Raw genomic sequence first — 18,443 nt, 5'->3', positions numbered from 1 at the left:
CGCCGATATTATCTTCTGGGTGACCACAGGAAATCTTGGTGACATGGAGGCCACTCTCCAGGCGGGTGTGGATGCCGTGGAGACTCAGGCACGTGATATCGGATTCAGTTGCTCCCCGGCCAAATCAGAGCTCCTGCTTTTTCTGCCTCAGGCCATCGCTCCCTATCGCCTTCTCCTGTCACTGTCTACGTTAACGGCACACTCATTCCTTTCGTCTCTACCCTCCGCATTCTTGATTTTTTCTTCAGTCCAATTGCAAGCACACTACTACCCTCATCACTCGACTCACAAACACTGTACACCAAACCATGCACCTCATACGCCGCATTAGAAACTGCTACCATATGGCATGCGCGAACACTACCTGCGCCGCCTTGTCCACGCCTTCGTTCTCAACCGCTTCATATATTTTTCCTTTGTCTCTTTCTTGTACAGGTGAGGACAAAGTCAGTATTCTCATTCGCCATGCTTACAAGTCTGCCCTCTCTCTTCCTACATCAACATCGACGGCTCGGCTAGAGAAGGCCACTGCATGACTCAGTTCCTCCGTCTCTCCCGCACCCGTTCGGGTCGCGCACTTTTCTCCACCCTTAAGCTCTCCCTTCTTATCCCTGTTCCCACCTCACTGTCCATCCCTTCTTACGTATCCTCCATCCTAACAGTAAACCCCTTGTCTAAGAATATGCATTCCGAACACCCCTGCTCACAGAAAAGCGTGAGCCTCCGGCAACGAGCCGTGGCTTATGTGGATGCCGCCCCGTATCGCTGCTACCAAGCCCACGCCCTTGCAATAATTCTCTTAAACCTATTCAAACTGCATCAGTCTAAACTTCGACTTCAGTCGAGGCCGGGGAGGCAGCTATTATCTTCGCTATTACTCGGACCTCCACCGAATACATTTTCAGTGACTCCAGGCCTGCGATTTACAACTACATGGTTGGACGGGTGGCACCCACGGCCAACGATATCTTGCATTCCGGCATCATCTCCTCTCGCCCCAACCAAATCATCTGGGTACCCGCTCACGCGGCTCATCTTGGCTAGGGTCCCTAGAAATACTTCTAGGGACTCTATCTTGGCAACGAGGCGACTAATTCCATCGCTCGCGATTCGACTGACCGAGCAAGCCCGCCCCCGCCGGGTATGGATACGCGCGACCAGCTCCTCACGTACAAGATATCACCTTGCACTACCGCCTTTATCGTCTCACATTACCCCCTCCGCACAAATATATTTCCAAAAACCGCCAACGCTAGTGGCGCCACCTTCAGGCCCACACCTTTTTAAGTCCAGGCCGTCTTGCTTCCTCCACCCCGGGACATACTCGCGGGCCTGCCGTTTATGTGACGGTTCCCGTGCCGATTATGCTCATATTCTCTATTCCTGCCCAGCACACTTGCCCCCTGCCTCTTCGCACCTTAGCAGTCCGCCGCAGTGGGAGGCTGCTTTGTCCAGAACCGAGCCGAACGTACAATTTTGGCTGGTGATGTGGGCGGAGGAAGTCGCGACCAGGCACGCCCTGGAAGCCACAACCGACAGACCGAAGGCCGCCCGCAACACTGCCTCATAATTTCGTTATTTTTAGTCTCCTTAATGAAAGTTTGTCATCACCATCAGCACGTATAGTGTGCCCCATAGCAAGGAGCTTCTGTGTGGATGTACTCAATAGTAGGCAGGGCCCTCTTTATGCATCGCCTAATGAGTGCTTATAATATTCTCTTGCTCTGTTTAAATATGGCGTAGCGTAGCTTATGCAGCTTATCAAATATGGCTGCATAAGTTTGATCCAAACTTTTTTTGTTTCGGCCCTTTCAAACCTAGCTCCAGCTGACAACAGTGGCTTCCCCGAAACGATTCTGGGAAACGAACCATGTTACTCCGAGTTTATGTATGCTTTCTGAAGGCCTTTAACTTTTTTACCTTTGTCACCTACATGAAATATGAATATTTAAATCTCCTTGACTGCAGTGAAGGGATGGTACCGGGACCCCATATGCAGCCTAAATTTTTTCTGTTGTGTCTTACCAATGCTGCGTTACACATAAAATTGCATATTTGTACCTTAAGACTAGTCCATTAATCTATCAAAAACAAAGATTAGGAGACAAAAGCATGAAACTTCAAAAGTATTTTAATAACTGCGTACAAGGCAGTATTGCTTTTTCAGTTATTCACTTTTCTGGAAATACTGGTGCTATATTTAAGGACAAGATTTCAATTGGAAAGTTTCAGCTGTACACTTCCAACGCCGCTTGGCAATTTTAAGTGCGCGCACATTTTTTAACGCCATTTATTTCAGAGCACAAAAGAAAGCCCGCGAAATCCAGCAGCATCGTAACTGCCTGCAATATGATCACTAGCACCAGTTCTCAGGTGACCAGCTTTAAAGCAGTGCTGCTAGACTTTGACAGCTGCACTTGGGCACACCAGCGACACATTCTGTGCGACGCAGTAACAGGAATCCATGCACAGCATGGCTGTTGCAAAATCTGTTCATAAGTTCTACATCGAGTATTATTTGTGCATAAAGCTACTTATAGTAGAACCTCGTTGATACGTTCCCGGTTAATACGTTTTCCCGTTTCATACGTTCAAAATCGCGGAGTAAAACATTTTCCATAGAGTTACACTATTTTTTTTTCGGTTCCAGGATAACACGGGTTCCTGGTTACTACGTTCAAGATTTCGACAAACTGTGGTCATATATAATACGTTTTGCGATCAATCGGACATGCGCTAAAGAGCGCTCGCGACCTGAAAAACTGATCAGAAGCGATCAACCACTACAGTTGCTTTCCTGCAGTGCCTAGGTGCAGCGCGGCAAAGCATCAAAGAAAGCCAACATACGAGGCACCCGTTCCCGCGGAAGCAGGACTTCATGAGGAGAAAAGGGTCGAACTATTTGATAACTACAACTACGGTGAAAGCTCGTTAATTGAAATGGCGCCATGACCGGCGAGGCGGCAGGTAGGGGTTGGCGGCCGCGCTTCTGCCTGCTTTTAATTCTCTTCCGCGCAACGTCCGAAGCGTGCAACTAAATACTCATTATTTCGACTTCCTTTAATTTGAAAATACGGATAAGTGTTTCTGTCGGCGCGGTCCCAGCCAACGCCTATGAAAGGCTACGACATCGGTCTGCTATGACCTATAATAAAACTCAAATCAATTTACGCAGGAAAGGCTTATTTCTATTTTTTTTTTTTTGCGAGAGTCGCCGACCCTTCTACCCATAATAATCAACGAAAGCACGCGATAATGACGCAGGATTAAGCATCACTAGCTTCAAAAGGCGTTCGCACTATCACGCGTTCTAATGACTGTGTGGACGGCACCCGCCGCAGGCGCGACACGATAAAATGAAAACGAGGCCTACGTAACCGGATGAGCGCTGGCACTCTGCCAAGCTCCCTCCTCCTCCACTTCCCTTTTGCCGATAGAGCTAGCGTGAAAAGACAAAAAACACCGCGGGGTAAAACGCGACGCTAAGGGCGCGAACGGAGGGACGCGTTAACGAATGCTTTCTTTTTTTCAAATTCTCAGTGACAAAAACGGGGTGGGTTCATACCGTTATGAGGGAGGTCGATACGGGAGTAAATATGGTAAATTTACCGTAATAAAAATGGTTCTTGTCAGTTTTTTCGAGGCCATTCAAAAATTTGAACTTTTTTTTTCCTGGTCTCGTAAAGTTCAAATTAACAAGATTTTACTGTATGCGCTTGCATAGGTGCGGCCCGTGTCTGGGGGAAGCAGCATGAGCAAAGGAGCGGTGACTGTAAGCCATTGCGATGGCTGCTCCACGTGTCAATATCGCAAGGGGGCGAAGTATCCTGAAACAAGGAAGAAATTCCAGCTCTTTTTGTTCTGCGAACTAGATCTGTTGTAAATCTCTTCCCTTAGGACAACGCAAATACGGACAGGATTCTGCGAGACCGGAGCTGTGCATACTTCATATCTGTGAATTCTAAGCTACACTTTTATGCAGTGAAAGTCTGAGTTCTAAACGCCTTGTACCTCATTCAGCAATTAATTTTTTTCAATATTAGGCAGTTCGGATCATACGTCTTCCTGGATAATATGTTTTTCCTAGCATTTTTTAAAGAACGCATCAACGAGGTGTTTACTGTACATCTTGCACGTCATAGATGCCCTACTGCATCCCCTACTGCCTCTTCCACCACACTGCACATCAAAGCAGAGCAAAAACTGAGCTCTCGATTGCACTTACAGTGAGCCTAGGTGGTGTCATCAATAACACTACAGCAGGGCAAGTTAAAAGTCCATCAGTGCCTAGCAGTCTGTGAGCAAGCAAGTCTAATACACAGCGTATACGTGCAGAGCAAGTTATGCAGTGAAATAGAAGATTGCAATGAAAGATGATTGTCAGCACTGCACAAAATGTAGAGTAATGTAGAGTCAAACCTGGTTTAAGCAATTCCATTTAGGGACACCAAAATGCACAACATCGACAAGAAAAGATACGAAATAAATGCGACTGTAGGCTTGCACAGACACCAAAAGCAAAGCTTTTAAGGCCTGCACGATGTCACCTCAACGTGAAATGCAATTGCACAACGTCACCCATCACAACATGCACTTCCTTCAACACTTGACAATGCTTGGAAGTAAACAGCTTGAGCAACCAACAAATTACACACTGAGAAAATGTGACCAAAGAGCACTCTCAGAGAAGGTTTCTTGAAAGCTTTGCAAAGGAATGCAACATTGATTCAGCATTTCCTGTCTTACATAGAGACTACAAAATAAAAATGGCAAGGAAACTGAAATTAGAAAATCGGCCCTCGATCGTCTTCATCATGGAAATGCTGCCTTAATCCCTCATCAGAGCATATGGGATTAAAGCTTTCTTAATTTAGTAAGATTTTCACTAGTAGCACTTATGATTACAGTAGGCATTAAATGCTTAAAGTAAACCATAGATACAAGTGCTGAAAACTGACTCGGGTGCACTGCATTTTTCATCAAAAAAGTAAATTTTATGCCCTTTGTACATTACACTTTGCAACAGTTCTCAAACGCATTCTGATAAATTAGTGCCAGTGCAACTCTCCGCATGATGCATTAACATGAGCTAAGGCACTTGAATATGTATAATGACTAGGAATACAACCTCAACAATATAAAGAGAGAGGCAAGCTAGCATGTCTCTTTCACAGCCTGCTTTTTGTGAGTGCGCTACAGTAAGGTTACAAACAAAGTTTTGGTCCTGGCAGGTCTCGACTCACTCTAACCCACAATAATTTCGAACTGGTACTAGGTAAGGGCAGAAAACTGGGAAGTACTATGCATAAAGCCAGCTTTTTTCCTGGCCAAGCCTAAAAGCAAGTGGGATGCAGTGAATAATAAACTGAATGGGAGAACATTTCCTTTACGCATTCTTTGAGCTCATCGAAAGGTCATTCAAGTAATGTGGGAAGATTACACTTTAATTGACCAGGGTAACAACGCTCAGGGGCATTCTGAGTGTCATTATAGAAAAACGTCGCTACCTCCACAACCTCGAGACATCCGATTGTTGGAAACACTGGAACCGGATGTCATTACCACTTCCAGCATTTCCATTAATCAGATGACTTGAGGTTGGGGAGAAGGCGACACTTTTCTATAACGACATAATTTCTGAATACGGACCGAGATTTAAATATACTGCAGTCAACCAAGATAAAAACCAAAAATGAGAAAACCTGTGACAAGACCTTCAATTTCCATGTGGAATGCTGCCGTCTTGTTAGGCTGAGCAGCAGTACATATGTTTATATACAGTGCAAAACCGAGCTGAAAGCACCACAGAGAACACACAGAATGGGTTGATGTTCTCAAAACCCCTCACCTGCACACCTTCACAAAACATTGCACCACTTTTGCACACCCAATATAGCCCGTGACAAAAAAAATATTGACTCCAGGCTCGCAAACTTGTTCGAGGAGACAATAAATGAACAGAGGCATGCTTGATATGTACCATCCTGACAAGAAATTCACCTGAAGTCAGACTCATTACTTCTTCATAATGATGCATATTACAAATAAGCCATATTAGGGTGCCTAAATGATGCCTCAAACCACATTCAGGCCTAACTGCATCGTCGTAATAGACCAACATGTAAATGTTACTCTCTCTCCATTTACAGATAAAACCTAAATCATCCCATTATAAAGGAACCATAAAGTAGATGAGGAAAGATGCAGATTGTTAATAACTAAATAAAACACAAAATATTGCACAGATAATAACTCAAGCAGGTCAGTCCTAGCAAAAATAAAGAGGCAGGGGGTAACAACAACGTATTCAGTCAACAGCTTCAAAACATGTCATTCAAGAAGACCTTATCCAGGGCAAACACACAACCAGCTATGACTTGACAATGACAACAAGAAAACTGTACGTGACAAAATGACTTATCGCTACTCAATTTCATACGAACAGACAACACTTGCTTGTAAAGAAGGGCAATCAACAGATTGTATGCGCAGGCAGCTGAGATGAATGCTAAACTAAATAACCCTTTCTCTTCCGTTGACGAGTAAAGTCGTCATGAGATCGTGTCAATGTAACTAGCGACAACTACATTTGTCATACAAACTGATGGTGACAACACTTCTCCTACTGAATATAGTTGCGAGTTTTGGCACTAGACAGCCACATTTGTCCACGCTGTGTCATTTTTGTCATGCCTTGCGCTGCATTCCCACTTCTGACACAGCATGTGAAACATAGCATTTCTGTGATTATAAAGAAGACAGCTTCCCAAAAGATTCCCCCCCCCCCTTTCCCTCACATTATGGACGACATCAACACCCACACTTAGATGCACAGTTTGCTATGAATGTGAAAAAATATACTTCACAAAAGAAAAAGGAAATGCGATAGGAGGTGCAAACAGTGCAGAGTTTGCCTCTATGCCACATCTCGCTTCGAATTCTTCCATGAAAATGCATCCCACTAAACATTCTTAGAGTGGAAAAAGAAGTAGCCACTATTCAAAGTGCAAGTCTTTTTGCAATGTTTAGCATATTGTTTCTGCATATTATTTTTTCATAGTTTAGCAAATCATACAAGACGTTTCTATTGCAAGGCAAAAGCACCAAGCAGAGAAGCCTTCTGCAATTTGTTACGCCATTTTGGAAGTAAAGAAACCCTAATGAAGTAAAAGAATGGTGCTACATTATTCAGCAGAAAAAGCTCCATGAGCTCATCGCAAAAAAAATTAAAAATCTGGTAAATTCGATATGATATTCTTCATTCTCCACAGTACACAGTAAAATCTTCTTAATCCGATCCCATTATTCGAATAACTTGAACAAGCCATTGCCCATGCAAGTATATGGTATCGGATGCTCATTAATTCGGATATGTGCGGGCTCACTCTGGTTAATCCGGACTGGACACCACTTGAGGTACAAACCATGCAGCCAGCAACTATCAAAATAGGCCTTCCAGAACCTGATCTACATCGAACACAATGCGCACGCACTTTGTGAGCACTCTGGCAGGCACAACGATGATCTGAAGTTCACCATTTGACAAATTAACTAAGACAGGCTTGGTTTCGCTTCGCTTTCCTTATCTTCACACCATCTCGCGGATACAACTGGACACGCACATCGCAGTTTCATTACATTGGCACTTTACTGTAGATTGACTAAGCGGTGAAGCACCCTTTGAAGCGCCATTTTGTGAAGAGGCACCACTGTTAATGCATTGCGCCATTAGGATAGTGGAGGTCATTACAATTTTGGAGCACTTCTTCAGCATTCCCTACAGTGTGCATGAAGCAAAGTGCTTGACGAAGCCGGAAAAAACTGTCATTCTCACTTGGGTTTTGCCTCAAATTCAGAAAACCATCATGCAACTGTTCATCAGATAAATAAATCTTACACAAAAGTTTTTTGGCAGTTTTTTCAGGCCAATTCAATAATTTAAACTTTTTGGCCATTTCTAACATTTTCTCTGCTCCCTTGAAGGCAAAATGAACAAGTGTTTACATTAGCAGGATTAACACATCGCAGATCACAAAATAAAGATATCGTAACAAAACCATTCAGTCTACACTCGGCATTCTTGGGGGTATGAAGGGCTCTACATGTCTCAAATGCACCCCCTTTTTCATTTTTGCAGAAAAAGAAAGACTAGAAAAAGCCATAAAAAATGATGCCCCAGGATCCACACAATGTTACCAAAGATATTCAAACAAGAATCTAGCACTGTGCACAGAAAAATAAATGCTTGCTATTCCTCGATAGAGGAAAAAGGATGAAAGCCAGCATGTGGAACAATGATGTTCATATCGAGCTCGAAGAGGATCGCGAAATAGTTCGATATATAAATAATTCGATATACAGAAATCGTCCTGTGACGGCACTTACGATGCCAAAAGATGATACCGTATTTGTCGTGTAATCAACTCACTCACATAATGAACCCACCCACCTCAGAATTTGGAAAAAAATGCGTTAAGGCCAGCTTGCTCACCTGCAAGCAATTGAGTGATTTCAGCGACGAGCGGCAGCGACAGAGCGAAAATTTTCCAACTTGTTGGAACTGCGTCCCTCCGCCACTCCAGGCACCGTGGCAGCTCAAAACAAGGTTTCTGTGTCGCCGCGGCAAAAATCGCGAGCGTTTTCGCTTGCATGTTGATGGCGCGCGCCACTCAGTTTCTGTCGTCTCATCAACAGCTCATTTCTTGGCAGCGTGCCACGATGTTGCGCAGTGATGTCCCGGTGTGTTTATCTTTTGATAGCTCCTACAGTGGTGGGGAGCAAATGCCTGGTTCGATTTATAATGCCGCACTTAAGGCGGGCGTATCCACTGCCACAAAATCATTAGAAAGCATGATAGCTGCAAATGTCATTTGAAGTGAAAAATGCTATAAGCCGGTGTCATGATCGCAGCTGACCGAGTGGTTTCGTCGATTCGTACATGCAAGGATAAACGACTCCCGCAAAAAAAAAAGAAACCTGCCGCTTCGTATTGTTCGCAGCTGCCATATCTTACGCTACGCCGTGCCATATCTTACGCTACAGCACAACGATAAAAATGAATGACTCTTGCAAAAAAAAAAAGAGAGAGAGAGAGAGAGAAAGAGATCTGCTGCTTCTTAACATCCGCAGGTGCCATAGCCACGCCAGCCGCCGCGCGCAGAGGGTTCGGAACACACGCTGCAGAAAGCGGCCGACGTTCAGTCTGAAAAAGTGCTAAGCTTGCTTGGCGCATGCGTAGCGCGTGCTGCTGCGAACGAAGACCGGGAGAGAGGAAGGAGAGAGATAGCTCGGCAAAAGAATGGGCACACCCTTGAGCTTCGCTCTATCGCGTTTTTCCCTTTTCGTTCCCACCGGTTCTCTCTGGTTCATGCACGCACATGGCTTGCAAACGTCACGTGCTGGCGCGGGGGAACCGATAACCGCAGATGCGCGCGCCTTGGAGGAATGGGTGCGGCGCTGCCCTAGACCAGCCATCGCTGAACTGTCCCCTCTCATTCCTTCTGCGTGTGAAAACGCCACGCGGCAAGCGGCCGAGGGTAATGCGATCATCTCGGGAAAGGCACACTTTCTAGGGCGTGATGCGGAGTTCGATATATCGAATGACCGGTGAAATTGAATTCGATATATGACGCGGCTTTCCTATACTTTTACATGGGATTTTCAAGGAGATATTCGGTGAGTTCAATATAACCAAAATTCGATATATCCGGGTTCGGCTGTAAAAGCTTCCAGTAAAGCTCTGATGCATGTGCATTGAGCACAACGTGTCATTCTTAAAAAAAAGAGAGCTTGCAGACTTCCTTCGACCCTTGCCCAAAAATTCCTTCATCGAGCCTGCCTGTTCACTGACACCCAAATTTGGCGAGGAGATTGCATTGGTACATCAGCTCCCTGTGATGAGCAAATGACACAAGTTCTGTCTTGTCTAACTTGTCTTCCACGTCATGCCCATTAGCTATGTTGCACTGCCGACACGGAGAATGCCTATAAGGTAGCAGAGAGAGAAAAAACAACAGTGCGAAAGAACACAAGATGTCAGCCAGTGAGTTTTAAAAGGTCCTAGTAAGCAGTAACTGGCAGGGCAATGCAAAAGAAAAAGAGAGAGCAGAAAGGAGCAGAATGCCATTATGCCTGCATTTTGTGTCGTCTCGTATTGCACAATCAAGAGACCGTAACTAAGAGCCCTTGGCAGCCAAAAAACGTTGACTCAAATATAAGCGAACACATATATGCACATGTTCCAACACCCTGTGGATGGTGTCACAGAGTTTTGCACAGCCCAAAGCAAGAATTGCATTACAATGCAATTGTAAGACAATAGAATGGCACCCCGTGCCACCTTCTGTTATGCTGACTTAGAAAACTGAATTCAAATTATGCTAACAACAAAACAACTCGGCCTTCCGTTAACGATTTTTTATTTACATAAACGCAAAGGTTTTGCTTTTCAAGCCAGAGTGGTCTATTGCGTGGCAATGCAAGTTTTTTAAATATGAGGCCATGAATTGATGAGCCCTTTTGCTTCGTGCATCAAAACTTGGGGACTCACCTGCAGAATTCGGTCATAAAGACCCAAGACAAAGCAGCAGAATGGCACAAAGCACTAGAAGAACAGCAGGAAGCAACTTCTAACTGTAGCTGCAGACTTTCGGCACACAGGGACAGAAAGAATCCCAAATCAAGGATTTGATACACCTATGAAAAAGATTTCTCACGTGACCACTTATAATAAAAAAAACAGCACATCAAAAGGAACCAAAAAATGAGACATGGCCGCTCTTGAAGTAGCGTCATTTGCTAGATGTACCCGCAATGAGAAAACCTCTAGCTTATACGCTGTCAAAAAAAAAAATGCTTCTGCGAAGATCTGCTCTTCTAGAGGAAGGCAGTGTTAATAATAAAAGTCAAATAAGGTTAAGTTAATCGAAGAAAATTCAAGTTGCTTAGTGTGCCTCCAGCCGGTAACTTAAGCAAAGCATAGCATTCCTATTTTGAAGGTATCAAACAAGCCAGGCCATATTCTAGCTTGCAAAGCAAAGCTTGCTTAGAGAGAGCACACGTTTGTATGGTGCCTCCCTTATGAGCCTTGAATACAAATAGGAACCTCAGCATTATACAACACACTTTAGGTTACGCAGCTCTCTCTTCCTGCCTCACTACAACAGAGCTGCTGCTTCCGAGACCTTGATGTACAAGACTTCACATGGCAAAGTTGATATCAATAAACATTCAATCATATTGACCAAGACAACTTTGCAAACAGCACAGCAAGCTGAATTCTCTCGGATACTGCCTGCTACTGGGGTATAGGGTAAGAGCCTATTTTGGCCAACAGAGATCAATATAAAGACTTATGCATCCTCCAAACCTGTCCTTTCATTAAAAAATAGTATGAAATGCTTTGCAGTCACCTTCAAGCAACACAATCAGTCATAACAACCTAAACAATACAGAACAAAAGAACCCCAAAAAAGGAAATCAACGGAAGGCATAGAGGTCCAGTGGAGTCCAGAAAAGTCTCATGAAAATATTTTGTCCGCCTCGTATAAAAGCGCTTTAAAGTATCACAATTATGCATTACATCAAACAGTATGCTGCTTCAATGACTCAGTTAGTCATCGGTCTGAGGCTTAGCTGCTTTGAGAAGCCAAGCATTTTGTTTTAAGGTGGCAGAGAAATGCTGAAATAAATAAATAAGCAAACCAGACTTCTACCACTAATGCATCTGTTCTATGACCTACCAACCAGTTATGGCAGCAGGACGTGACAATGTATGGTTGCTAAATTACTGCGGGCTTGCACTTTGGCACTCCTGTGAGTTGAGAAGGCAGGGCAAGCATGATACAGCTCTACGGCTGTTCTTCCAGATGCAAGGCTACCATGCACTAAACATTTCCACAGCTCTCACAGTCAGCCAACTTTTCCTCCAGGCACGGCTCATAAGCAAGTGGCCACAACTACATAGTTTCCTATCTCTGCAACAGGTGGCAGCACCTACGTTGTTACTGCACACTGCCCAAATGAGTGAGATAACAAATGACTGACGTCAAGCTGTAGATCTGCACTGCACTTAAAGAAATACAAAAATCTAACAAATACAATGTGAGCTTGAATAGCTGGCCAGATTTAAACACTGATAAAATAGGAACAAGGCATACAATTGGAGGCACATATGTTGTCGGTTTGAATCCTTATCAAAAGCTGACCTAGAACTTGATTTAGAAGGTATACATGCTAAATGGCACGACTCCATTTGAAATGCTGCATGAAAAATAGATGCATCAATACTTAATCTTGATATGAAAGAGGAAAATTTGATGCCACATGGAGATCAGTCAGTGATGCTGTACGAGCGTGCCAGAGTCCCGTAACCACATGACTGGGGCTGACATGCAGACGAGACTGCTCACTGACCGGCCGACATGTTTCTTGAAAATTAGGCCTATTCAGGTAACAGTGCCGCAAAGCAGTTTTGGTTGCAGAACACCACAATACTAACACCAATGCCTACTTCATTCAACCCGTAGAGAGGCCCTCACACAGAATAAATATGAAACGAAACGGGGTGAAGCATCAGCTAAAAGGCACAGTGGACACCGGCCATATTATTCACAAGTATGTACAACACAAAAGTGTGGAAAAAAATACAAGAAACAGTAATAAATGCCCCCGTAGACGAAACTAAATGATAAATCCTGCGAGATGGCCGCAATGCATAAGCTCATTTATCCAAAGCCAATTCCTCTTTGTAATGATATTATATATACAAACACAAGATGGAAGAACAAACATGCAAGCTGCACCTGCTTCTCACGTTTCTTACACTGCCTCACTTGTTTGGTTGACAAGGTTCAACACACCAAAGCGATACACGCTATGCGAGACACTGTAGTGAAGGGCTGTGGAAATTTCAATGACCTCTGGTTCTTTAACGTGCATTGACATCGCACAGCACATGGGCACCTTGCTTTCTGCCTCCATCAAAAAGTGGCCGCCGTGGCCGGGATTGGATCCCATGTCCTTGGGTTCAGTTGTCCAGCCCTCTTATAAACACTAAGCCACAGCAGAAAATGCACTGCCTCATTTGTGATGTCTCTGACTGACTTGTGATTGAGCCTGTTATATGAATGTTGTGTAGACCAGAGGCATTTTTCTTCTTCTTTTGCCTCACTATGCATGCACTCACTAGTGGTGGGTTGTGTGCAGTAAGAACAGCTGTAAAAACACCAAAGAATAAGCTGAGGCCTTCTTCAAGAGATTGTGTCCTTTGAGCGAGGCGAAGTTGGCGATCTGAGTAGTGCAACGCTGACTTCTGTAGCACCCTCCTCTGTGGCTGCTGCCGTGCTGCTGTTGCAGTCCCTAGCAGGCATGGGCGGTCCCTTGCCGGAGGTGCTCACGGGGTCCGCCCAAGGCTGCCGCTTGGCGGAGCCAAAAAAGGCAAACACAACACCACCAGCAAAACTTATGGCCGCTGACAGGTAGAAGATGCGTGCCCACTGCACTGCCTTGTCACCTTTCTGAAACATAAAAATATGTAAGAAAGAAGAAAAAGAACACTACATGAACAACTGTTCAAGGCAAAATTATGTGACATCACAGGCACGTGGTTCTCCAAATAAATTCACAAATTATCAACGTGAGAGATGTGGGCTTCCATTTTGTGAACGCTTTCTGTTGACGAACTGAATTCATTCACATCAGTGCTTATTCAGGTCATCTTTGTTACCCGGTGGTAGCAGTTCAAATCTCCCACTGTTTCTTGTGACTTGCTTCATGCTCGTTAGAAAGTGTTTGTTAGTGCTTTGTTTTATTTGTGCGTTCCAAGCAACCATGCGGTCTTACATTTGGGAGCAGATAAAAGTTAAGGCAATATTCAAATCACAGTGCGAACGGCAAGGATGCTAATCAAGATTTTTGTGGCATAAAAGGGTGTCAACAAACTGCTTTGTAAATCATTAAATGGAAACAATTTTCAGAATTAAGTTGCCTGGATCATATACTTTCCTAGATACTGCATACTTTTTCCTACTTTTCTTAAAAAATTAGCTGGTGGTTTAACTTTGGTTAACCTGGAGGAAAGCGAAAGCGTCATGTACATGGCTATGCTCATTGCCAATCTTGCATTAAACACATTGTGCGTTTCTTCAAACAATAAAGCACATTCTTCATCGGTATCTTTGGCATGCCACATTTTCAGGCCCTCATTCCACATGCTTTTTTCGAGTTCTGACGCACTACTGTAGCAGGGTGTTCGTCCTCCACCATCTCGCGCAGTGTTGTTACCTAGGCAGGAGCCTGGGGGCTCCTATTTATAGAAGTATCGCCCCTCTAGTGCCCTCTACTTCCACGTCACGCTGAAATCACCTCATGCGACCTTGACAGTGGTAACAGGCCATTTGGTGGCCTATGTGACTATGCTCCAAAGTCATATGGCAACACTCAGGCCACGTGACCTTGACCTTGAAAGTGGTCATGGGCCACTTGGTGGCCTACATATATGCCCTAAAGTCACATGGCAACCACCAGTTTTAACACAGAAGTTCAACCTCTAAGGTGAAAACCGTGCTACCCGACGGCTCGAACTACCTGGCGAGTGAAGCTTTCGCTTCAAAACATATCAGTGGGTTTTTAGCGCTTTTTAGTGTAGCCATCATTGATGTAGTCCACTCAGCCTTGACTATATAAGCCTTTCCATAAAGATACTGTATAAAGACAACATACCTACACTGCACAAACATTCTCTGATTTTTTAAAGCTCCTCCCGGGTTCAATGTTCCGCCACACTGGTGCAGTGGTTGAGAAGCCCGACTACTGTGCCAGAGTACCCGGGTTGGAACCCGACCACTGGCGACTGTATTTTGATGGGGCGAAATGAAGAGGCGTCAAATTACTCTGTAGCCCTCCACTACACCTCCTCTCTCCACTTTCACTCCCCATTTTCCTCCCTTCCCATATGGCACGGTTCAGGTGTCTACAAAAACAAGTGTGACCGATACTGCACCGTTCCCTTCCTATGAACCAATAATTAATATTATTATTACCCCATATTTAAGAGTGTGTGAAATATTTTCGGTTTTGTTTTGTTTGTTTCAGGGGGTTTAACGTCCCAAGCAACTCAAGCTATGAGAGATGCCGTAGTGGAGGGCTCCGGATCAAATCCCGCATCCTTGGGTACGGTAGTTGAGCGCCCTAACTATTGCACCACCACGGTGGGCCAAAATTTTGGTTCAATTTTTAAACCAACTACCAGATGCGATACATGAGACGCTCACTTAAAGAGCACAGCATCCTTCAACATCGGTGATGCACCAAAGCTGAGGAAGAGCAAAAAGCAGCTCACAGCAACGTTAATAGAAATAGGGTCAGTTGCCAAACTGGGAGCTGTTTCGCGGCGCCGTCGTCACTGGCTGCTTTGAGTGGCACTGCAGTCTAACCAGGATCCAGTCGGTTCGATCGGTGACTGGACTCGTACAGTGCGCGCAGCATAGAGTGCAGCGTGCTCACGATGCAGTTGCTGTAGTGGTCGTTGTTTGTGCTGCCTATGCTTGCGTACAGAGTTTATAGTGGTCAAGCCGGCGAGCTGCGTGCTGGGCTGTGCACGGTTAAAGGAGCAACAAAACCGTGAGGCATTTGTTCTCGCCTCCACATTACGCGGGCGTCCGTGCGGCATGGGATTGTGCGATTCCACATGTTTACAGAAAACTTTCTGTCAAATCTCGTGTTTTCGACCTTTCATTTTCACGAAGATCTAATGAAGACGTACTCATGTTATCAATGATAAAGAATTGAGAGGAGTAAATGAAGGATGCGCAAAGTTTTTCCTAACCTGCCTTCATACCTATCGAAGCCATCTACAAACAAGCGAAAACTGCCAGACAGGAAGGTACAGTCATCGAAGAAAAACAAAGTAAATCTGGACTGTCAATAAGAAGCATCCTTAAACCATTGTCTCCACGCTGGCGAAAGATAGCGGAAGGTGATGGCGGAGACAGCTTTGTGGAATTTTTGATGATTAGGAGCTGAAAGTATTAAATATAGAAATAAGTGTGTCATTATCTTCTAACTGAAAAGTGCTAATGTGTTCTTGGAGTACTCAAGGACCCTACAAGCTAGTGAACTACTGACTGACAATTAGTAAGTGGTTGAGCGACAAACGACCGAAAATGTGCCCAGAGATGTGATCCGTTCTATTGTGGATCAGCTTTAGAGCAGGAAGCTACCACGAATAGCATGTTACCTGCACTTTGTACAGCTTACAGTGCAAGTAAGGATGTCTTATTTGGTAAAGCGAATGCATTTTTACACAAGATTTCTGTGCGAGAGCAGTAATGAGAGTCAGAAGGAATAATTAAGTCTCGGCTGCTATAATGTATGCATTCATTATAAAGTGCAAAAAGTACTGTGAATAATTTGTACCATAATGCATATAGGCAGCAATGAATCAATTACCTCTGTATCTGTGTCTGCAGCAATGCACTGCGCAAATGATCACAAAATAAATACTTACGACGCTGGCGCTGGCTAGGGACGATAAATCGAGAGTAGTGAATCCCAAAAAAGACTAAACTTTTTCTTTAGCGTAAATAACGGCAAGTGTGGCATTTGGGACACCAGTTAATATAACATTCCTGGAGGCTACATGCTCCACCGAACGGCCGGTCCCGTGGTGTCTGCTTGCGTTTCAACAGCGACCTGGAGCCGAGTTCAACTGTTCAAATTGAGGCGCCGATTCAGCAGCATGCAGAACCCGGATAGTTTGGCAACTGATCTTAGTTCTATAAACGTTGGCTCACAGGGCATATTTTACCAAATACAGATGCCTTTATTTCAGCATCATGGATGTTAGGGGTGCACCCACAAAGCCTAAGACAGGCTTGACACAAGGTGCACTGCTACATGCAGGAGAATTCAGTGCCATAAAGGTCACGTTTTGCTGTAATGGCTCAGTGACAGGCCGAATGAGTTTATTGCGGACAGTCATTCCTAAACATTCCTTCTCTTGCCTTGTACATCTGTATCCGTCCACTTGTCTCCTCGGAGCACTGTTCATATAAATTTCCTGGTGCGTAAAGTCAGCTGAACAAGCATAACTCAAAGGAAAGAAAGTGCAATGTGCTCACCGCAGACGAAGATATCACTCCAGCAACCAGAGGAGCCAGCACCCCCGTGGACTGACCAAAAGTGGTGATCATCCCGTTCAGAGTGGCTGCAACCGAAAAAGTCCGGTAAGTCAGACCTAACCAGTTTAATCACTGCATTATTAATTATTAAGCTATTAAGGAATGCCGCGCAGATCTCGTATGCCGAAGGGCATAATTACGCAATAGAACAAAAAATCCGTTCAGTGACGGGAAATCAGTGTCCGGATGTTGGAAAAAATCCGTTGTGATGGGAAATCAGTGTCCGGATGTTGGCTCTGGGCATTGGCTCGATGTATCCGCAAGGTTGCCGACAGTGGGAGCTAAAAACACCTTATGCTTAAAAATAGATGGTCAAGAGTCTGAATCGGAAGTCTGACTCTTGGGTCACAAGCTGGCCATGCTACCTCAACACCACCAACGAGCATTTGTTCAGTGAGGATAAATGTATGACCTTGTACGACCATTTCATGTCGTAGTGCGTAGGTTACACTACAGCAGCAGGTGAAGCAAAATCGCAGCCACAGCATGTTCAATTTTGAAGCTGTGCTTTTCCTATCACATGGGCCTGTCAACAATGTACTGAACTGCATAGCCGTCGAAGGCTGAGTTCATAGATGTGGCCACTGTGCAGTGTGCATGATGCATGCCAATATCCAAAACAGTGCGATTGTGTGGAAACCTCAGTCTCCACAAGACCACTGACTGCTTCTTCCAGCAGCTTATTTTGCAGAATTTTCGAACTTCGTCGAAAGTATTCGTGGTTTTGAAGAACTATTGTTTGCCCTGTCGCCGTAGATCAGTAGTTAGGGCACTCGGCTACTGAGCTGGGGGACCCAGGTTCAATCTCGATTATGATGGTGCCGTTTTGATGGAAGCAAAACACAAGATACTCAGATAATGCGCAAGCACAGGCCGTCAAAAATATCCAAATCTTTCACTACGATGTCCTCACAGCCTGAATCGCTTTGGAACGTTAACCTTGTTATCGTGTACTAGATTAGGGGCAGGGTGTTCAGACAACGGAGCGCGTCACACACTGCTTTGAAGTCGGGAGCGTAGACAGGTCCCAGATGTATGTGGTGGCGCTGCAGTCGCACGGGCTATACGAACACGTTCTTTGTGTCGTTCAGCCGGTTGCAACGTGCATGCTGAGCTCTGCCTTGCTTGTGAAGAAACAAGGTATTTCGGCCACTAGGGCAGTGTGATGTTTTGCTGCAGTGTTCGCGAGTGAGAGACAATACCTAATCGTCGATGGCAATGACATTGCTTTGCGCCGGGGTGAGACACTCTCTTCTTTTGCAG

General features: G+C 44.7%; 1 protein-coding gene across 4 annotated transcripts in view; it reads right to left on the bottom strand.

Moving 5' to 3' along the window:
- Nucleotides 1-2,274: 2,274 nt before the first annotated feature.
- LOC146192195 (sodium-dependent phosphate transport protein 3-like) overlaps nucleotides 2,275-18,443 on the bottom strand; it is a 91,265-nt gene continuing 75,096 nt past the window's right edge. For all 4 annotated transcript variants that reach the window (XM_084602373.1, XM_084602372.1, XM_084602375.1 and 1 more), the window contains 2 exons: nucleotides 17,121-17,206; nucleotides 2,275-13,517 (listed from right to left, as the gene is read on the bottom strand). In XM_084602373.1, the coding sequence (XP_084458499.1) occupies nucleotides 13,251-13,517; nucleotides 17,121-17,206 (353 nt within the window). In that variant the 3' untranslated portion in view covers nucleotides 2,275-13,250. The remainder of the gene's footprint in view (nucleotides 13,518-17,120; nucleotides 17,207-18,443) is intronic.

Source organism: Amblyomma maculatum, chromosome 4 (assembly GCF_055883805.1).
Source record: "Amblyomma maculatum isolate TAMU_Amacu chromosome 4, ASM5588380v1, whole genome shotgun sequence".
In the NCBI taxonomy this organism is placed as follows: Eukaryota; Metazoa; Arthropoda; class Arachnida; order Ixodida; family Ixodidae; genus Amblyomma; species Amblyomma maculatum.
This window is presented reverse-complemented; position numbering and strand designations above follow the sequence as displayed.